Here is a 20,824-nt window from a genome sequence, read left to right as displayed (position 1 = left end):
GGGTTCTGGGCGTTGCTGCCTGTGCTGCTCTGTAAATGTCAGGGAGGAGAGCGTGAGCACACAGCGTCCGAGCGAGGGGGAGCCTGATGAAAAATGATCCAATATAAAAGCTGTTTATTGCTCCCTGCTGAAGGTGCCCTTCCTGGTGACCTTTTGCTGTTGAAATGTCAGGAGAAACAGGCTGGAAGGCTTCCCACTGCTCGATGTTTGTTGGTGGGGAGCAGAGCCCCTCTATAAAAACAGATGATAGATTTGCCATTTCCAGGCTCTGAAATTAGCAGAAATCCATATGGGGTTTTTGTTAAGGAAGCAGTTTGAGCTCGACACCGTTCTGGCAATAGATCTGGGGCTGGGACCACTCCACTTGAGGGCTCAGCCCCTCCCAGCACTGCGAGCAGGGCGAGGCACCACTGTGAGAAAGCTTTTAGCAGCGCTGCACATCCCTCTTCTGCTGCCGGGCTGAGGAGTCGTGACAGCAGGAGAAAGGAGATTACAGTCATTCTGCCTCTCTGGGTAGCACGAGACTGCAGAATCTTGGATGCTAATAATGTGTTTTTCAAATCCTCTGGTCTTTTGATGTGTGGTGGCTCGGGGAGCTTGGCAGAGGACACAGTTCAAAGCCGGGTTTCCCGAGGGAGGCCGAGCTGTCCATGGTCCCACCTGGCCCCAAAAGCCCTGGGGTGGCTGTGGGGAGGAGACACCTAATAGAGATGTCCCAGGAGCAAACTGTGCTGCTAGAACTGGCTCAGTGATGCATCTGCTCTCTCCCAGACATCTTTTTAGCAGCATTTTCCCCCTCCTTCCCCCCCTGTTTCTGCCCAGGGCTGAGTGAGGGCTGCAGTCCCTGTGCTCTGCGTGGGAAGGGTTCAGACAGTGCCTGGCCCAGTTTCACAGAGGGAACCTGAGGCAGGGAAGGGGACTAAGCACATTTTGAAAATCCTGACTCAGTGTCTAAAGCAAAAACTGTCACCCCAGCTCCCAAAAATTTCAGATGCTTGAAAATCCTCATGCATGGAGAGACAGAGAGGGGAAGAGCAGGAAAGCAGGAGCTGGGCTCTATGGCATCAGTGCCTCTCCCATTCTTTGCTGAACTGGGGTCTGCAGTCCTGCTGCTCCTGCTTGAAAAGAGGCCAGAATCCAACAGCCAAGTGTTTGCAGGGCAGTGTGATTTATGAGGAAGAGATTTGGTATGCATGCTCTGACTACCCATGGCCACGGATGGAGATGGATGTGGTGTCCTTGTCTGTTGGAAGAAGTAGGCACCAAAAATCAATCAAGTGTCTGTTTAGTCATAGGCACGTATTTCTCTTTTTCAAATTGATCCATCTGTCTAATCTCAGACATACTAGGAGTGATCAACACAGAGGATGAATTATTTAGGGGAATAAATAGGAGTGATGAGAAAAAATGAAGAAAGTGAAAAATTAGACTTAATAATAGGAAAAAGGATAAGATTGTTAAGATGTGGAATATATTTTAAGGACTAATCCCACTCTGGTGGACGGGGATAAATAACATTCTCCATCTCTAATGAATTTCTCCAGATTTGCCTCTTTTTTCCTCCTTTTGTCCTGCAGCTCGTGGACTACAGAGTGGAGTTCAGCAAGTGGTGGGTGACAGAATTCAAGACCATCAAGTTTCCCTCTCAGGGCACAGTCTTTGACTTTTATGTTGATCCAGAAACAAAGAAGTTTGAGCCTTGGTCTAAACTTCTTCCCCAGTTTGAATTTGATCCAGAGGTGCCACTGCAGGTAGGTGACCCCTGCAGCTGCTGGGCTGGGGGAGCTCCTGTGTTTTACTGAGTGAATGTGGGTGTTTCAGTGAAGTCTGGTGAAAGGGCAGGCTCTGATGGAATTCTTTATGGGATACAGCTCAATTGCCCATCTTTTTTGCTGTGCTTTGACTGTAGCAGCACAACCTCCATCCATCTTCCAAATATGAGTGATGTTCAGCAGGGGCAGGGAGCTGCTGTGCCCAGGGAGAAGTGGTGAGACAGAGCAGGGACAAAGCCTCAGAGACTCCATTGTTGTCATTCTCCGTGGCTGAAAATAGAGATGGGTTTATGTTTGGGCCAAGAAAAGAGTTCCTCAGGTAGTGAATTGTGGTTGCCAGTTGCACCTCTCTGTTTTTTTTCAGAAGTGCCACAGTGAGCAGATGACTTGTGAAAATCATCCCTGTTTTAGCAAGGTGTAATTTTGTGGAGGGGTCCAGATGCTGCTCCCAGGGGTTCAGCTGGAAAGATGGATTTTAGTCTTTCATTTAATTTCATTTAATAGCTGGCAGCAGCAGATCATTCCTTCCCCAGTGCAGCCTGGAAGCTGGGCTCACCTGACTCACTCCTGGCTCTCACAGGAGGTGGCTGTGGGGTGGTGGTGATGCCTTTTCTTCATACTACAATTGTCAGACACAGTAAAGGGATATAAAAGGATTTTTACCTTGGTATTTAATAAGGATCTTTAAGGTGCAACAATTTGTCAAGGTGGAATATGTTGAAATGCACACCCTTGGTATACCACATATACAATTTTATAGACCTTGCAAATTAGCATTTCTTACAAAGATTTCCAATGGATGGCATGACATCTTTTTATTTTAAACTATTCTCCCCAGATGGGTTTAGTCCTAGTTTGTAGGATATGTTCTGGAGAAAACCCTGGCTTCTCAAGACAGCATAAGGCTTTCTGGCCTCCACTTGTGAGGCTTTTGGGATGTTTGGTCTTCTTGCCAAGCAGAATCCAGGACTATGCTAAGACACCAGGCTTAAAGAATTGCAGGAATACTGAGAACACATAAAAGGTGCATAAAAAGGAAAGGAAAAACATCATCATGGCATTGATGCCTTGGAATGGCTACTTAGAGAGTGGGCAAGATTAAGAGAATAAAGTGGGTTTTTATTAAAGACCTTCAATAAATTCACCTTGGGCTGTCAAAGCCTCCCAGGGGCTGCACCCAAGCTGGGAGATGGTCACGAGTTTTTCAGGCAGAAATAAGTTTGGTCAATTTGCAATCAGGGGTTAATCCTCCAATTCCAGCTTCAGGTAATGAAGTCACATTCTCCCAATTCACTTTTGTTTATGGTTTTTGGGCCCTGAGGCAGAGGGTGTCCTTGGCTCTCAGGCCTGGAAGGATTGCTTTATCTGACCAAAATGTGAAGAGAGCTTACCAACACTCTGTATGGAGTTCAGAGTTACACCCTAACGCAGTACAGAGGCTGAAAAATCTAAAATCTGAAAACATAAGGCATCATCATCGAGGGAGGTGACACTGAGGTGGCTGCTGTGCCCCCCAGGCCTGCCTGGTGCCCACGGCCGAGACGATTCGCCTGCGGTTCCTGGTGGCCAGGCTGCTGCAGCGCCGGCGCCCCGTGCTGCTGGTGGGCGCTGCTGGCACCGGCAAGTCCGTGCTGCTGGGGGACACGCTCTGCTCGCTGGACACCGACCTCTTCCTCGTCAAGAAGGTCCCCTTCAACTACTACACCACCTCTGCCATGCTGCAAGGTAAGCTCTTCAAACGTGCCAGGGGAGCTCCAGGCTGGAGATCGGGAATCTCTCCACAGAAAGGGTGTTTGGGCACTGGAATGGGCTGCCCAGGGAGGCGGGGGAGTGACCATCCCTGGAGGTGTTTAAGGAAAGCCTGGATGTGGCACTGAGTGCTGGCTTTGGCTGATGAGGAGGTGTTGGGTCACGGGTCACGGTGATCTCAAAGGTCTTTTCCAACCAGGTTAATTCTGGGACTCTGTGTGACTCTGTGATTCTGTGACTGTGTGTGATTCTATGTGATTCAGTGTGATTTTGTGTGGTTCTGTCCTTCTGTCATTCTGTGTGATTCTGTGATTTAGTGATTCTGTGTGGTTCTGTGACTCTGTGTGATTCAGTGATTCTGTGTCATTCTGCCATTATTTGTGATTGTGTGACTCCGTGTGATTCTGTCATTCTGTGATTCAGTGATTCTGTGACATTCTGTGATTTAGTGATTCTGTGTGATTCTGTGACATTCTGTGATTTAGTGATTCTGTGTGATTCTGTGACATTCTGTGATTCTTCTGTGACTCTGTGTGATTCTGTGACTCTGTGTGATTCTGTGATTCAGTGATTTAGTTATTCTGTGTGATTCTGTGATTCTGTGACATTCCTGGTGCATCCACTGGGGTTTGGAGCGGGATGTGCACAGGGAAGCTCAAGGAAAGACTCGTGGGAGAATTGCTCGTGTTGTTGTGGGCACACTGACAATCCCACAGTGAAACTCTGCTCAGCAGAGCCCTGGTTTTTGTGGAGATGTTTTCCAACCTGAGAATTTGCATTCTTAACCCCCTGGTTCGGGGCTGTGCCAAAGGCCAGGCTTCAATCTGCTGTGGTTTTTGTGGCTTGTCTGTGACGTGAAGGGTGTCTTTAACGTGCTGCAATGGAAGAACGAGATGGGTTTCTTGGAGAGGATCCAAGCTGTCCTCAGGGTGCAGTGATGGGAATTGCATCCCAATTAGCAGTGAGGATGGTGCTAATGGATATGGAAGCCAGGGCTGGTTCCTGGGGCTGTCCTACCCTGCCACAGCCCAACCTGTCCATGGAGCAGGGCCCAGCCCCTCCCCAGGGGCACAGAGCTTGCTGACCTGGGGCTCAGACCCCAAAGGAATTTCTGGCCCCAGGAAAGTCCATAAGAATATTGCCATGAGGATTTTGAAACATCAGTGAAAAATCAAGTTTGAGACTGAGGTTGAGTCAGTTTTGCTGTGTAGTCTCTCCAGAGATGAAGAAAAAGCAGGAAATTCTTGAAAAGTATCTCATTTTAGAATGGTGTCCAACAAGAGATAAAATCATTTCACATGTATTTATTAACCAGTAACAAAGCAACCTGGTTTGAGTTGAATTACAGCTGTGAGTCACTGTAAACCACACAGCTTCCTTTATGCAGCTGGATTTAACCTAAATGTCCTGAAATCCCAGAAAATTCTGAGCTGGAAGGGACCCATGCTCTGGGGCCGTGCTGTGGGGCCACATCTGCTCTCTGGGGCAGGCTTGGAAGGTTTCTGGGCTTGCTGGTGCCTCTGCACTCAGCAAATTATTTGGGTTACTTGTCCTTCAAGAAGAAAATGGGTAAAACCTCCCCTTCTGGCAAGTCTCACAGCCAAGGGCAGCGTGATGGCTGCAGCCTCCCTTTCTCCTTTTCCTCCTGGAGTGGGAAGTGCTCTGGGTTGGGGAGGGGGCTGAGCTGCCTGGGGGGACCCTGGTGCTCCCCACCTGCCCAGGTGAGTGTGTGCAGGTGTGGGGCAGGTATAGGCTGTCCCTGTTGCTCTGAGCTCCGGGCTGAGCCCTCCCCTTCCTTCCTCTGCAGAGCCCAGCACGTCTTCATCGCAGGCAAGTGTGATTTATGCTGCTTGGCATCCTTCCCCACTGCTCATTTTATAGTTAATTTGTCCCTTTTTGTAGAGTTTGTCAGCTGGCTGCTGTTTTTCCTTCCCCAGCAGGTGCCTCTTTAGATTTGTAAAATGTGAATCCAAAGCAGTTTGGGATTTTAGTTTTTATTTACTTTGGAAAGAGCCAACCTGAAAGCCAGGAGTTCTTAGCCAAGTTGGGACGGAGATTTTTAAGGTGCAGAGCTGCACTTTTCAGGGATGTGGTTCAAACAATCTCTGTGGACCTGTAGTTTACAGATTTTCATGTGCAAAAGGGGTTAAAAGGAGGCAAGGTCTCTGTGCCCAAGCCTGGGCACAGTTTGGGGATTCTCTTTGGTGTATTGTGACTAAATCCCACCTCCTGTGGAGCCTGGATCTCTGGGGTGCTCCTCCATCAGCTACCCCTGCCCTCATTCCCCACCTTCCCACTCCACATCTGCCTGGAGAAAATGACAATAAATTGGTTTTTTTGGGTTGGGTGTTGTTTCCCCCTTGGCCATCAGGGTGAGAGGAGCCACACTTGCCAAGTCTGGTGTGCAGTGAGTGTTTGAGGGGCTGATGGGGATGTCAGGAGCCCAGAGCAGAGACCCTTCAGGATTATTGTGGGATAAGCTTTGAATTAAAATGCAACTTCCACAAACATGTCACTTCATCCCCAGTAATTGCATTTCACTATGATGAATCTCCTGCATCCTTGTTTAACCTCGAAAAGGGCTGATTTTATATGTTAATTAAGGCCTAATTAAATTTAAATTAAATGCTTATTTGAAACACTTAATTTGACTTGCTACCAGAAATTTCAAATATTGTGGTTTTAGTGAAGGGGGAGAGAGACTCCACTGAGGAAAAATTTATCATTTTTCTAAGCACAATTCATGGCTTTGTGCAGAAGTGTCTGTGACAAGAAAACAGCTGAATTCTTAGTGGGTAACCAGGCTGTCTGCAGGGCACCCAAGCAGGAAACAAATGGGGTTTTAAAAGATTTGTGGTCTTAAAAAAAAGCCAGAATATAAATTTTCCCTAATAACTTTTGCCCTTGATAAGGAATGGCTGGAGTGTGCATTTGCACAAAATTGTTATCAAAACTCCCAGTTGTCCCTAATTACACAGGACTGCTCCTCGCCATGCTGCTGCTCCCAGGACTGGTGATAACCCCAAACTCTGCCAGGAAAACAAATTCTGCCTCCATCTCCAGGGGGGCTGGGAGCACCTGGCAGTGAGGATGGGCTCCAAGAAAGCCCCTGGCAGGAAAATCATCCCAGGAGCCAGAAAAGCTGCTGCTGTTTGCTTTGCCCCTTCCTGAGGCAGGCAAGGTTGCTCAGGCCACAGTGAAGGAAATCAATAACCTATAAAACATTTTGTGCAGCAGTGTGGGGTGATTTGCATTAAATATCACTCCAGCATTGTAAATATTCCCAATATGCCACAATCTAGAGCAACACATAACCTCAGCCTTCTGCTAAAACAAATGGGAATTTTCCAGAGCTTCCAAATGAGAAGTTTTCTCTCCATGTTCTCCTTTACTCGTGTGTGAAACTGGGTGGGAATGGGACAGCTCGTGGTGGAATTGAGTCTTGTTGGGTTATCTGGAGATTTGGGTAATGCTGGGGAGGGAATCAGGGGACTTGGAGGTGTTTGGGGCTGTTCAGTCTGGTGAAGAGACTCACAGGAAAAGATCTCCCAGCCCATCCAGCCCCATCCCACCTTGTCCCCAGCCCAGAGCTCTGAGTGCCACCTCCAGGAATTCCATGGACACCTCCAGGGATGGGCACTGCAAACCTCCCTGGGCATTTCCAAGGCCTGAGCTCCCTTTCCATGGGGAAATTCCTGCTGCTGTCCCCCCTGAGCCTCCCCTGGCCCAGCCTGAGGCCGTTCCCTCTCCTCCTGTCCCTGTTCCCTGGCAGCAGAGCCTGACCCCCCCGGCTGTCCCCTCCTGCCAGGGACTTGTGCAGAGCCACAAGGGCCCCCTGAGCCTCCTTTTCTCCAGGCTGAGCCCCTTTCCAGCTCCCTCAGCCTCTCCTTGCTCAGCTTCCTTGCTCTTCTCAGGACTCAGGCTCCAGGGAGAGCTCAGAGCCCCTTGCAGTGCCTGAAGGGGCTCCAGGAGAGCTGGAGAGGGGCTGGGGACAAGGGATGTATGGACAGGACAAGAGGGAATGGCTTCCCACTGACAAAGGGCAGGGCTGGATGGGATATTGGGCAGGAATTGTTCCCTGGCAGGGTGGGCAGGCCCTGGCACAGGGTGCCCAGAGCAGCTGGGGCTGCCCCTGGATCCCTGGCAGTGCCCAAGGCCAGGCTGGACACTGGGGCTGGAGCACCTGGGCCAGGGGAAGGTGTCCCTGCCATGGCAGGGGTGGGATGAGATGATCTTTAAGTCTCTCCCAACCCAAACCATTCTGTGATTCTCTGATTCTCTTTGGTGTATTTTTGTAGGTAATTTTATTCTGACTGTTTGAAAGTTGTCCAGACCCTAAAACCACCCTTTTCCTTTATCTAAAAGATGAAAAAACTGCACTTTCTTTCACAAAATCAGCTCATGGGCTTTGTGTTCCAGCACCTGCTTGGATCCATCCCAGTGCCAGGCCACTGCTGTCCGTGCCTGGGGACACAGGCAGTGGAGGGGACTCAGTGCTGTGCTGGGATCAGGCTAATCTCAGCCAGGAGGACTGGGTTAAAACAAAAATGCAGGAGGGATGCAAAAGGCATTATCTTGCTTGAGGAGCTTGTGTTTGCTCTGAAGCAGACCTGGCTTGCAGCAGACACAGTATGCTGTGGTGTTTTTTGTGAGGAGGCATTGAAAACTTTGTGATTTGGATGGAGTCGGCCCAAAGTGCCCTTCAGGGCTCCCAGCCACAGCCTGGGGACAGCCACCATCCTGCCAGCCTCAGACAGGGCCCCTGACCTGGGAACAGCCACTGTCCTGCTGGGAGCAGTGTCCTGTGCCAAGAGCAGCCATAAACATCACAGGTGGATGGGCTGGGGCTCCCTGTGGTGCCTGGAGAGGCTCCTGGAGCAGATCCTGCTCTCCCTGTGGTGCCTGGAGAGGCTCCTGGAGCAGAGGCTGGGCAGGGTTAAAGGAATAAAGCAGGGATTTATTAAAAGCCCTTCCAAGGATGCACCTTGGGCACTGCAAGAGCCCGGCCGTGGCTGCAGCCAGGATGGGCCCTGGCTCAGGAGTTTCACCCTTGGATCAGTTCTGGTCCATTTCCAGTTGGGCTGAATTGTGCAATTCCAGCTGCAGGTGATGCAGTCCCATCCTCCCAGGTTGCTCTCCTCAATTCCCTGCTGGTTGCACTTTTTGGGCCTGGAGCTGCAGCGGTGTCCTTGGCTGTGGGGCTGGAGAAGGATTGTTGTGTGTGCCTGAGCTGTGAGGAGACCTTGCTGACACTTTGTGTGGAGATCAGAGTTAGGAACCAGTGCAGAACCTGGAACAGATCACAGCTGAAACTGAGGCATCAGCTGCTCCCAGCAGGCAGAGGCTGGGCTGAGCAATCACTCCCAGTCACTGCTGCCTCTACAGGTGTGCTGGAGAAGCCTCTGGAGAAAAAGGCTGGCAGGAATTACGGCCCTCCAGGCAGCAAGAGGCTGGTGTACTTCATGGACGACCTGAACATGCCCGAGGTGGACGCGTACGGCACCGTGCAGCCCCACACCCTGCTCAGGCAGCACCTGGACTATGGCCACTGGTACGAGGCTGCTGGGGCTCTGGGCTGAGACCTTTTTGTGCAGTCTGGTGTTGGGAACAGGGTTTGAGATGAATGCAGAGCCCTCTTCCCTGTGTTGGAGCTGGCTGGCAGGCTGTGGGTGAGGAGAGCACTGTGCACCCTGGGGTGTCCCATGGCCCCAGCAAACATCCCCTGTGGTGCTGAGCATGGAGGGAGGCCATGGACTGCCCTGCTGGGAGCTCCTGATGCTGTTTTCAGTCAGGCAGCAGCAGGCAGTCATTTTCCAGGCAGAGGTAATCTGTAGGAAAACCAGCAGCTGTGTTTTGGAAGGAGTGTTTTACACCACAGGCAGTGGGACAGGAATACTCACAGCTCTCCCACAGGAGAAACAAGGCAGAGACACAGAGACATTCCCAGTCTTCTCAGCTCTGTGTGTGCCCAGACTTGAACAAAATCTCCCCAACCACAGCGGGCTGGAAGCAGAAATTCAGGGCTGTGGGTGCTGGGGAGCTGGGCAAGAAGAGAGCTGTGTGGGATGTTTGGGAGCAATGGCACGTGGAAGGGACACCGAGTGCCACCTGTCCCATCCCAGGCAGCTCCAGGCTCCCTGCCCTGCTCTCAGCAGCACCTCTGGGCACTGCAGCCCCAGTGCCCTGCTCAGCCCAGGGTGCTGAGGAGGGACAGGAGCACAGCTCCAGCTCCCCTGGGCTGCTCTGGCTGCAGCAGTGACCCAGGGGCTCTCCTGGACCAGAGGCACTCCTGTGGTTTCCCACAATTTCCGTGCCAATGCTGGGTCTGGCCTGAGAGCTTTGCTCAGCACTTGTTACCAGCTGATGGAAATGTCAGCTGCAGGATTTCCCCCCTGGATTTCCCCCTGTGTGCTGGGCTTTGTGCAGACACACAGCAGCCTCTGGGGCCCCCTGAAGCCAGCAGGGTCCTGGCAGCTCACAGACACACTCAGGGGACAGTGACCTGGCTGTGGTCACCATCTGTGGCTTTTGCTGTGCCCCAAGGTACGACAGGAGCAGGCTGTCCCTGAAGGAGATCAGCAACGTGCAGTACGTGTCCTGCATGAACCCCACTGCAGGGAGCTTCACCATCAACCCCCGGCTCCAGGTAAAGCCTTGCTCCACAGCCTTGACTTTTGGGTGGATTGCTCAGGCTCGAGGCTTCAGGAGAAGCAGATCCTGATGGACAGGCAGCAGAATTGCTGCCTTTCTCCCTTGTGTTTCCTCTTGTTTTGCTGCTCAGTGGGAGGAAGAAGTCACAAGTTCCCAGCCAGCTGGACACCCACTCCCAGGAAAACATCTGGTTCAGACAGGCAGATTTTTACCTTCCTCTAGCTGATATTTACTGCTGGACCATAGCTCTTGGAAGTCTTTTAGTCAGGCATTGGAAATTTCAGCCCAGGGAAATGGTGAAGTCACCAACTCTGGATATGTTCAAAAATGAGTAGATGTGGCACTCCACAGCATGGTTTGGGATTTGTTCAAAGGTTGGACTGGATGATTCTAGAGGTCTTTTCTAACCTTAATCATTTTATGTTCTCTTCCTCTGCAAGTTCCTAATCAACAAAGGGTCTTCTGGGAGGTGGCACCTCCCAGGGGCTGCTCCTGCCAGAGACAGGCCTGAGCTTCCCCAGGGGACCTTCAGACCTTTCAGATCTTCAAGGGACTGAGCTTCTCTCATGAAATGCCACTGCAAATGCTTTGTCAAGGCAGCAGAAGGTGGCATCTGCCAGCTGTCCTCTGCTGGCACATTGCTCTGGTGGACTTCACAAGTCATGAGACCACAGAGCATCCCAGGCTGGAAGGGATCCCAAAGGATCATCTGGACCAACCTTTCCTGGGAAGTGGAGCCCAGATGAGATTGTTCAGAGCTGTGTCCAGCCACAGAAAGGGCTGTGATTTGGTGGTTTCCCATCTCTCTGACCTTTCCACATCTCACTTTCTCTTTCTCAGCGTCACTTCTGTGTCTTCGCTCTCTCCAACCCTGATCAGGACGCCTTGTCCAGGATCTACAGCACCATCTTAGTGCAGCACCTGGCCACTGGGAATTTCTCAGAGGCTGTGCAAAAATCAGCCCAGCAGCTCATTGCCCTGGCCCTGGGGCTGCATCGGAGGGTGGCTGCCACTTTCCTGCCCACAGCTGTCAAGTTCCACTACATTTTCAACCTCAGAGACTTCTCCAATATCTTCCAAGTAAGTGCAGCTCCTGTCCTGTGGGGTTTGTCCTGATGTCACGGGCAGCTGAGGTCCCTCTGGCCCTTGCTGAGGCAGACACAGTGTCCCACTCAGTAATGACATGGCATGGGTGTCCCTCGAGCTACAGGGGTGACCTTGGGCCATTCCCTGACTCTTGACTGGTGTTGGAAGGATTCCAGAGCCATCACCCATGACTTTGGGGAAAAATCAGTCAAAAGCTTATTTACTTTCCAGCCTCCTCTGGCCAATGGGGAGGGATGCACAGTTCCAGAAGGAGGTGTCGATTTTGAGGGGTGTGAAGTGTCCTCTGGCTGGAGAAAGGACAAACTGGAGACAACTCTGGGCTCCTGTGGGTGTGATGGAGCTGGGCTTGTCCTGGTGAGCCCCACTGGTGTGGGTGTGGGGGTCCATGGCACCCCTCAGCACACAGGGAAGCTCTTCCTGCATGGGGCAGGGTCTGGGTGCTCTGTGGGCTGCTGATCCTGAGGAGAGGACAGCAGTGACTGGTTCAGCTGCTCTGCCAGAGCCAGGACAGCTTGGTGGCACTCTCAGGTGCTCAGCATTGTGCATGCAGGATGGCATTTAAAGAGCTGATAAATCAACCCAAACCAGCTTTGATTTTACCACTGAAACTGAATTACCAGCCACTGTACCAAAGTGAAGTTGTTCAGCTTCAGAAGTGTTGTATTCCATCCTTGGTGGGATTTTGTTTTTCTGTTTTCCCCAGCAGTCTCCTGCTTTGAAGCAGCCGGTGTTACTGCTCACAGAGCCTTTCAGAGTTTCAGGCTGATTAATAAAATTTGATAAATTCCTCAGCAGCCAAAGTGAGGGTCAGCACCATAGCCTGTTCTAAACCCCCAGCTGGCAATTTGTCACTGTCCTTGTTAACATCTGTTTCACAAAGTGGGTACGTGCAAGTTCAGTGCTTGTGCCTGCCAGACAGGAGCTGAAGGAATGACAGACAGGGAAATGTGGGACCAGGACCTTGAGCAAGGGAATAACTGCAGTGTGTCAGGAAGGAGTGAGGCCTGTGCCCAGCTGAGCATCAGCAGCTCGGACGGGAGATGTGGGTTGTGTTAAATCTGCCTTCAGCTCATCTGGGCTCTGAGAGGTGCAGGGAGGGAACAGAAGCATCAAGAGAGTGGGAGGCTTTAGTTTGATCTGCTGAATGTGCCAGGGTTGGGGGGTAACAGAAAACATCCTGCCAGATCCCAGCTCTGGGCCAGGGGGTGGTGACAGGAATGCTCCTCATTCTCCTTTCGAGGGGTTCTCCATCCTCTTATCCTCTTTTTTGTTTGTTTCTTTTTAATGTTGGCCCCACCTCCATCCCAGATGCAGTGACCCACAGCCATGTGTCCCTGCTGTTTTTGGGGTGTGGGGTCTTTAGATTCAGTCCCTTGAGAGGGATTGAGTGATTCTGAATTCTGTTTTAATCAGTTTAAGATCTGATGTGTTTCTCCTTCCTCTCTTTGAGTTGTCAGCTTTTCTCACCAATTTTATTTTTTTTCTGGAATAAATAAAATAATTTGACAGCTGTAATGACAGATGTGAAACCCAAACAATCTGAGCCATGGACCAGTGAGCTGAGAGGGCCTGCTTTACATTGCTTTCAATGCATTTAATATTTAATGTATAAATAATTAGATGTTAGGAATAAAAGCTGTCTGTTTAATTCATACCATTGAAAACCCTGTGTGCTGCTAATAGGCTTAGTATAGGCGACACCTCTTTGAAATATAATTCTTTTATGCATTTTAATGGAGTTCATGGTAAACATACTGTGCTAAGCAGACAGCAACTGATATTTCCTGCAGGCAGAATGCACCTAATTAGAATTAATTGATTAAAAGAAAAAATAGCCACCAGTAACGTTTCCAAACCATTTTTCCTTCTTGACAAAGCACTCGTGGCATGGGGTTGGGATGGGAGAACCACAAGTCTGGGCTGCTGCCTGGCTCTGCAGGGCCCCACCTGCTGGGAGCAGGACCCCAGCCCGGCCAGGGGAGGCTGGGTGGGGGATTGAAATGGGTGTGATGGATAGAAACCTCCAAAAGGATGTGAGGAACAGCCACCCCAGGCTGTTTGGGCAGCAGGTTGAGGGAGGTGATTCTACCCCTCTGTGCTGTATTGTCGAACTTCACCTGAAGCACTTGTCCAGCTCAGGGGTCGCAGCACCAGGGGACCTCCCAGGAAGGACCTGGAGCTGCTGAGGGGCACCAGGATGATCAGAGGGATGGGACAGCTCTGCTCTGAAGAAAGGCTGGGAGAATTGGGGTTGTTCAGCCTGAGGATTGCTCTGAAGTGACCTCACTGTGGCCTTCCAGTGCCTGAAGGGGCTCTGAGAGAGCTGGAGAGGGACTTTGGACAAGGGATGGAGTGACAGGACACAGGGAATGACTTCCCACTGACAGAGATTAGGTTTAGATGGGATATTGGGATATTCCTTCATGTGAGGGTGGGCAGGCCCTGGCACAGGGTGCCCAGAGCAGCTGGGGCTGCCCCTGGATCCCTGGCAGTGCCCAAGGCCAGGCTGGACATTGGGGCTGGAGCAGCCTGGGCCAGGGGAAGGTGTCCCCATGGCAGGGGTGGGATGGGATGATCTTTAAGGCCCCTTCCAACTCAAACCCTTCTGTTTGAGAAGCAGCTCTGGGAGTTTTGGATTAACAAAGGACACATCCCTGGGGGGTTTGGTGTGGGCTCAGGTGCAGGCTGCTCTAAGGGGGACTCAGCAGGGTGGGTGCTGGCCTGGGGTCCCTCAGGGTCAAGCCTGGGTTTCCTGACTGTCTGTGCTCTCCACAGGGCCTCCTGTTCTCTACCCCTGAATGCCTGAAGCAGCCCCAGGACCTGGTGAAGCTCTACCTGCACGAGTCAAACAGGGTGTACCGGGATAGGATGGCTGAAGAAATGGATTGTGACACTTTTGATAAAATCCAGCGGGAGATGGTGAAGAAATGCTACGATGTAAGGGTTGAGGTCTGCTGAGGTCTAATTCTGATGACAACGGGACAGATTGGGTTTATTGGAAGAGAAATCAGTACTGGGGGTTTTCCTTTCTCACTCTTTCACTCCTGTGCCTCTTTCCCCTTTTCTGACACGCAGGTGCAAAGTTGTGGACACAAAAAGGCTGGAACACGGTAGTTTCCTTGGAAGGTGGCTCGGAGCTGCAGTGGGTTTTCCTCTATTTGTTCTATACTATCTTCTTCTCTTTTACAGGACGTTGAAGACACTTTAGAGCAGGTTAAACACATGAATATTTATTGCCATTTTGCCAAAGGCCTCGGGGAACCTGGTTATAGGCCAGTTCCAAGCTGGGAGGAGCTGAACCAGATCCTCGTGGAAGCCTTGGACAGCTACAATGATGTCAATGCTGCCATGAACCTGGTACTGTTTGAGGATGCCATGTGCCACGTGTAAGGGGCTTTTCTGCCTTTATGTCCCCATCATTTGTCTGTGCAGATGGTTTTGTGGAGTTTTCTGGAGGATGTAGGAATATGGATATGTGGGCTGAGGCAAATAATTTGTCCTTCTACAGGGCCAAGTGCCTGCACTTGGGGCACAATGACCCTGCAGAATGCTCCAGGCTGGGGCAGAGAGCAGGGAAAGCTGCTTGGGAAAAGGCCCTGGGGGTGCTGGTGACAGAACATGAGCCAGGGTGTGACCAGGTAGGCACAAAGGCCAGCGGCCCCTGGGCTGCCCCAGCACTGGGGTGGCTGCAGGGCCAGGGCAGCACCTGTCCCCTGTGCTGGCACTGATTTCTGCCACATCTCCCAGACTGACGTTCTTCACCCCGCTCAGAAAACAATTTCTTAGCGAATAAAATATGTATTGAAAAGCAGCGGGCAGAGAAATAGGAAAATGCTCTTATTAACGAGAGGTTCTGTATGCTTCAATTTAGCTGCCGCATCAACCGCATCCTGGAGGCACCGCGGGGGAACGCGCTGCTGGTCGGCGTGGGAGGCAGCGGGAAGCAGAGCCTGACCCGCCTGGCAGCCTTCCTCAGCTCCCTGGAAGTCTTCCAGATCATTCTGAGAAAAGGCTACGGTGTCCCTGACCTCAAGGTGGGGGACTTTGAAGGGCTGAGGTGGAGGGCAAGGAGATAAAGAGCAGAATTTGCCCTGAAGGTTTGTTGGGTGTTGGGAAATAGAATGGAGGAGGATGACTGTGAGCCCAGGTGTGGCCAGGTGGGAGAGGACAAGGCCACCTGGAATGTGCCAGTCCTGGGGTGGCAGCAGGGCCAGGGCAGTGCCCGTCCCCTGTGCTGGCACTGCTGGGGCACCTCCAGTGCTGGGGACAGCTCTGGGACACTCAGCACAGGAAGGACATGGAGGGGCTGGAGCGTGTCCAGGGCAGGGATGGAGCTGGGAGCAGCTGAGGGAGCTGGGAAGAGGCTCAGCCTGGAGAAAAGGAGCTCAGGGGGAACTTCTGGCTCTGCACAAGTCCCTGGCAGGAGGGGACAGCCGGAGGGGTCGGGCTCTGCTCCCAGGGAACAGGGACAGGAGGAGAGGGAATGGCCTCAGGCTGGGCCAGGGGAGGCTCAGGGTGGATATTATGGAATATTTCTTCACTGAAAGGGGGGTCCAGCCCTGCCACAGATGCCCAGGGAGGCGGTGAAAGTTCCCTGGAGGGATTTAAAAGTGTGGATGTGGCACTTGGGGACCTGGGTTAGTGGTGGCCTTGGCCCCTCTGGGGGAGCAGCTGGATGTGATGGATGTGATGGATATGATGGGTCGATGTCCTTAGAGGGCTCTTCTAACCTAAACGATTCTGTGTCCCTGACATACTGAAACACCCTAGACATGACGTGGTGCTGTGGAGAGCAGCAAATGCCTTGCTGGAGTGTGTCTGCAGCCAGACCTGTCCTCTCCTGGCAGTGCCCTGAGCTGGCCACACATGAGAACGTCCCAGCCCAGCCCCGAGCACCAGCCCTCGGCTGTGCTGATGTTTCCCAGAGACTGGGAAGGTTCTGAATGATCCCATTTCTACGTCTGGCCCATGCTTTGCAGCGTGGAGGTGTAAGCCCTCCTGGTTTTCCACCTGCAGGCAGACCTGGCAAACCTGTACCTGAAGGCTGGGCTGAAGAGCGTGGGCTCCGTGTTCCTGCTGAGCGACGCGCAGCTGGCGGACGAGCAGTTCCTGGTGCTGGTGAACGACTTCTTGGCATCAGGTACCACCCTCATGCTCTGCTTTTCCTCCTCTCCAGTGGGGCTTTGCTCCTGGTAGCACCTGGAATTCTGGAACAGACAAAGGGGCAATGATGAAATGAGCTTTTGTAATCTAATTAGACTGCAGAGCTAAAAAAACCTGGGTTTTCTGTGCTTTGACTCTATTCTACGCTCCTTTCCCTTGTGTTTTATAAGGAAGTTTGTTCTCACGGGTGTTTATTTTTCAGCAGAATGACCTTCTGTGCCCCTTTGGTGCTTCTGGGGCCCAGGGACACCTGGGCAGGGGTTTTTCCTCAGGAGGGGACTTACCTGAGCCCCTGAAGAGGGAGGCAGCAGCTTCCCTCTAGAGCAACACCCAGACCTGTAAACCCAAACGTGCCCCCTTCTCCTAGGGGAAATCCCAGATCTCTTCCCTGATGATGAAGTGGAAAACATCATCAGCAGTGTGAGGAATGAAGTCAGAGGCCGGGGCCTGCTGGACTCCAGGGAGAATTGCTGGAGGTTTTTCATCGAGCGGGTTCGCCGGCAGCTCAAGGTGAGGTGGAGCACGAGGGGCTGGTGATGAATTATATTTTTTCCTTTTTCCTTTTATGTATTCTCTGTGTTCTTTACACACATATTTGGGGCCTATTATTGTATTGGTAGCTAATTCCAGGACTTTTCCTTACCTTTTCCCTACCCTGAAAGACAAAATTCCAGAGCTCCAAGCCCCAGGGGCTCCATCCTATCTTGGTTCTTTCTGGGAACCAAGGCCAAAAACCAGCCCTTCATTATTATATATATTATATTATATTATATTATATTATATTATATTATATTATATTATATTATATTATATTATATTATATTATATTATATTATATTATATTATATTATATTATATTATATTATATTATATTATATTATATTATATTATATTATATTATATTATATTATATTATATTATATTATATTATTTTTCCAATGTATTTATCTATCAAAACATAATTAATGATTATTAGATAAATAAATATTTATAATTGTGATGAATTTTATAATATTTTATATATAAACATATAAATAAATTATAATTTTTTAAGAGTTTAATAAGGGATAAAAGGGATGGTGCACAGCACTGAGGTGCTTGGCAAACTGCCAGAAGCACACTGGTTATCTCAAAACAATTTTCTTATATACTGTTTTCATTATATTGGTTAAAAATATATTCAGGAGGTTTATACATATTTCAACGTTCTTGTGAGTTTATATATTCTGGGAATGTTTTTGCTTGGTTTTAACTTTTGACTTGTTTGCATGTCATTCTGTAGACTGAATTAATATATTTTATTTTTTCTTGAGGCTCTGTTCTGTTGTTTTAACACCTTTATAACTGGATAGTCAGTAAATTTTTCTCTTGGTGTCCTGGTTTTTGTCATTGTTATTTTACCATTCAGATAAGATAGCTTACAAATACATTTAATTAATATAGTTATTTCACACAATTATTTGAGTTAGTTAAATAAAAGTATTAAATATTATATAGTCTTTACTTTAATATTATGTGAAGTTATATATATTACACTACTATTTATATAAGTTATCCACAGTTTATATAAGTAGCATATTTTTATAGTATAAATTAGTTTATACTATATTAGTATAATATAAAATATAATATATATTATGTATTAGTAGATATACTCTATATATTAGTATAAAATATAATATATTAATATATAGTATATAATATTAATATAATATAATATTAGTATGATATAATATCAGTATAATATCAGTATATACTATAATATAAATTAATATATACTACATTGTACAGTATAGCATATACAATATTATGTAGTATATATTATAAATTACTATAAATTACATATAATATAAAAATATGTATATATTTATATATATAAATGTAAATATATATTTATATATAAATATTTATATACTATAAATTTTGTATGCAGCAGTGCATAAAAAGTTGACTTTTGTAGATTATACTATAAATGTTTTTCATATCAAAAAGCAGTTAAAAGTGATAACAAATTGTACTATATTAAAATCCTAATTAATTAAATATTTTATTTAAAATATATTAAAATTATGTACTATATTAGAAATAATGTTAATGTGTTAAAATCGTTGTGATCAATAGTAACTTGTAAAAATTAATACATAAATGTGAAAGTCAATGATTATATTTCATTTATAACATCCACACTGTGTGGTCCCTCAGCTGGTGGGGTGGGATCCTCCCTGGGAAGGGAAGGGGATGGTGGAGCCCGAGGGCTGCAGGGGCAGGTTCTGCTCTCCCTGTGGTGCCTGGAGAGGCTCCTGGAGCAGAGGCTGGGCAGGGTTAAAGGAATAAAGCAGGGATTTATTAAAAGCCCTTCCAAGGATGCACCTTGGGCACTGCAAGAGCCCGGCCGTGGCTGCAGCCAGGATGGGCCCTGGCTCAGGAGTTTCACCCTTGGATCAGTTCTGGTCCATTTCCAGTTGGGCTGAATTGTGCAATTCCAGCTGCAGGTGATGCAGTCCCATCCTCCCAGGTTGCTCTCCTCAATTCCCTGCTGGTTGCACTTTTTGGGCCTGGAGCTGCAGCGGTGTCCTTGGCTGTGGGGCTGGAGAAGGATTGTTGTGTGTGCCTGAGCTGTGAGGAGACCTTGCTGACACTTTGTGTGGAGATCAGAGTTAGGTACCAGTGCAGAACCTGGAACAGATCACAGCTGAAACTGAGGCATCCCCTGCCCTGCCCATCCCTCTGTCCCCTCCGCAGGTCGCGCTGTGCCTGTCCCCCGTGGGCCCCAAGCTGCGGCTCCGCAGCCGCCGCTTCCCGGCCCTGTTCAGCTGCACCACCATCGACTGCTTCCAGCCGTGGCCCAGGGAGGCCCTGGAGTCCGTCAGCCTCCGCTTCCTGCGGGACATGGACACCCTGCAGGTGAGCAGCCAGCACAGCTCCTGCTGGGGACCCTGGGGACAGCGCTGGCCACCGCCAGGGGTGGCCCCGTGTCCCGCAGGGAGGGTTGGATTGCTCTCCAACACATCCTGGACAGCAGGTGGCTGTCCAGAGGGGCATCTCTGGGAGCACTGAAGTGCAACAAACTCATCCAAAGCACCCTTGAGGCACATTCCATGTTTCTTTTGGAGAGGGCTGTGGACCTTGGTAGCAGAGCCAGGGGCACCACGCTGCGGTGTCACTGGGAGCTGATGGCACTGCCAGGGAAAGGAGAGCTCTGCCAGCACAAGAGCAGCCCCAAACCTGCACAGAAAATAACCTGCTGCTCTCCTCACCTGTGTCTGAGCCTCTGGAATTCTCAAGGGCAAAAATAGGTGAAGTTCTCAGTGATGACAATCTGCTACAAGAATAGAGATTCCTTTCTATTTATTTAGTTTTTTCCAGGCAGGGTTTAGGAAGAATAAAGCCTACAATGTTTCTTTTTAGGAGCGTGCACTTTTCCCATTTATACAGGAAAAAAGCCCAAATTTATACTTAAAAGAGCTGTTATTTTGTAGAGAAATTGCTTGGAATAAGATAATGTGTGAGATAAAAAGAGGTATAAAGTACATGAGCAACAAAGTTATTTTAGAGATAACAGTGAAAAGGGATCAGCTTAGGTGTTACACCCTGGATTGTGCTGCAGCAGAATGAGAAGTTACCAAATTCCTTTATATTCAGCACAGACCTGTGTTATATATAGTTTTCTATTTAAAGTAGTTTCTCATCATCTTTCCATCTTACCTTTAGGATTCAGTCAAGGATTCAATAAGCAAATTCATGGCCCACGTCCACATCAGTGTCAACGAGATGTCCCGGCTGTACCTCAGCAATGAGCGCCGCTACAACTACACCACCCCCAAGTCCTTCCTGGAGCAAATCAAACTCTACCAGAACCTGCTGCTGAAAAAGGACAAGGATTTAAAGGTGAAAATGGAGCGCCTAGAGAATGGCCTGGAGAAGCTCAAGAGCACTTCTGCACAGGTAAGGACTCCTTGAGGTTGGTTTTCCTTGTTTTTCTTGTCTGGCTAGAAGGAGAACTTTACAGGGAAGAAATTTGAGCTGGATCCCGGTGCTGGTCTGGCTTGAGCTGGGTTTTTGGAGGAGTAGAAGTGATGCTCTGCACTGGAGAGGAGAATGGAGAGGCGTGTGTCCAGTTTCTGCATTTGGGAGGTAACTGAAAGATTTCGGTAAATAAAACGAGTTTGGGATCCAGCTGACTCTGCCATCCTCTTTTAATGGTTAAATTTCAGCTGTGGTGACAAAACAGCTTAGAAAATACAGGACAGTCAGTGACTTTTGGAGTTGCATCCTGGAAATCTATAATAACTTCAGCATGACTCTTTCAAACAAAATAGTGCATGCTGTTAAAATGAGGCTGATGTTCATTTTTCCTTCCATTATGCTATCCATCTTTAAGG

General features: G+C 49.2%; 1 protein-coding gene across 1 annotated transcript in view; it reads left to right on the top strand.

Moving 5' to 3' along the window:
• DNAH9 (dynein axonemal heavy chain 9) overlaps positions 1-20,824 on the top strand; it is a 146,045-nt gene that overhangs the window by 43,174 nt on the left and 82,047 nt on the right. Inside the window, exons 37-48 of the mRNA XM_086857114.1 lie at positions 1,578-1,751; positions 3,290-3,497; positions 8,907-9,072; positions 10,065-10,167; positions 11,013-11,252; positions 14,055-14,216; positions 14,469-14,665; positions 15,151-15,313; positions 16,296-16,419; positions 16,810-16,952; positions 19,185-19,346; positions 20,154-20,387. Coding sequence (XP_086713240.1) covers positions 1,578-1,751; positions 3,290-3,497; positions 8,907-9,072; positions 10,065-10,167; positions 11,013-11,252; positions 14,055-14,216; positions 14,469-14,665; positions 15,151-15,313; positions 16,296-16,419; positions 16,810-16,952; positions 19,185-19,346; positions 20,154-20,387 — 2,076 coding nt within the window. The remainder of the gene's footprint in view (positions 1-1,577; positions 1,752-3,289; positions 3,498-8,906; positions 9,073-10,064; positions 10,168-11,012; positions 11,253-14,054; positions 14,217-14,468; positions 14,666-15,150; positions 15,314-16,295; positions 16,420-16,809; positions 16,953-19,184; positions 19,347-20,153; positions 20,388-20,824) is intronic.

Source organism: Cyanistes caeruleus, chromosome 19 (genome assembly GCF_971803275.1).
Source record: "Cyanistes caeruleus chromosome 19, bCyaCae1.hap1.1, whole genome shotgun sequence".
Lineage (NCBI taxonomy): Eukaryota > Metazoa > Chordata > Aves > Passeriformes > Paridae > Cyanistes > Cyanistes caeruleus.
This window is presented reverse-complemented; position numbering and strand designations above follow the sequence as displayed.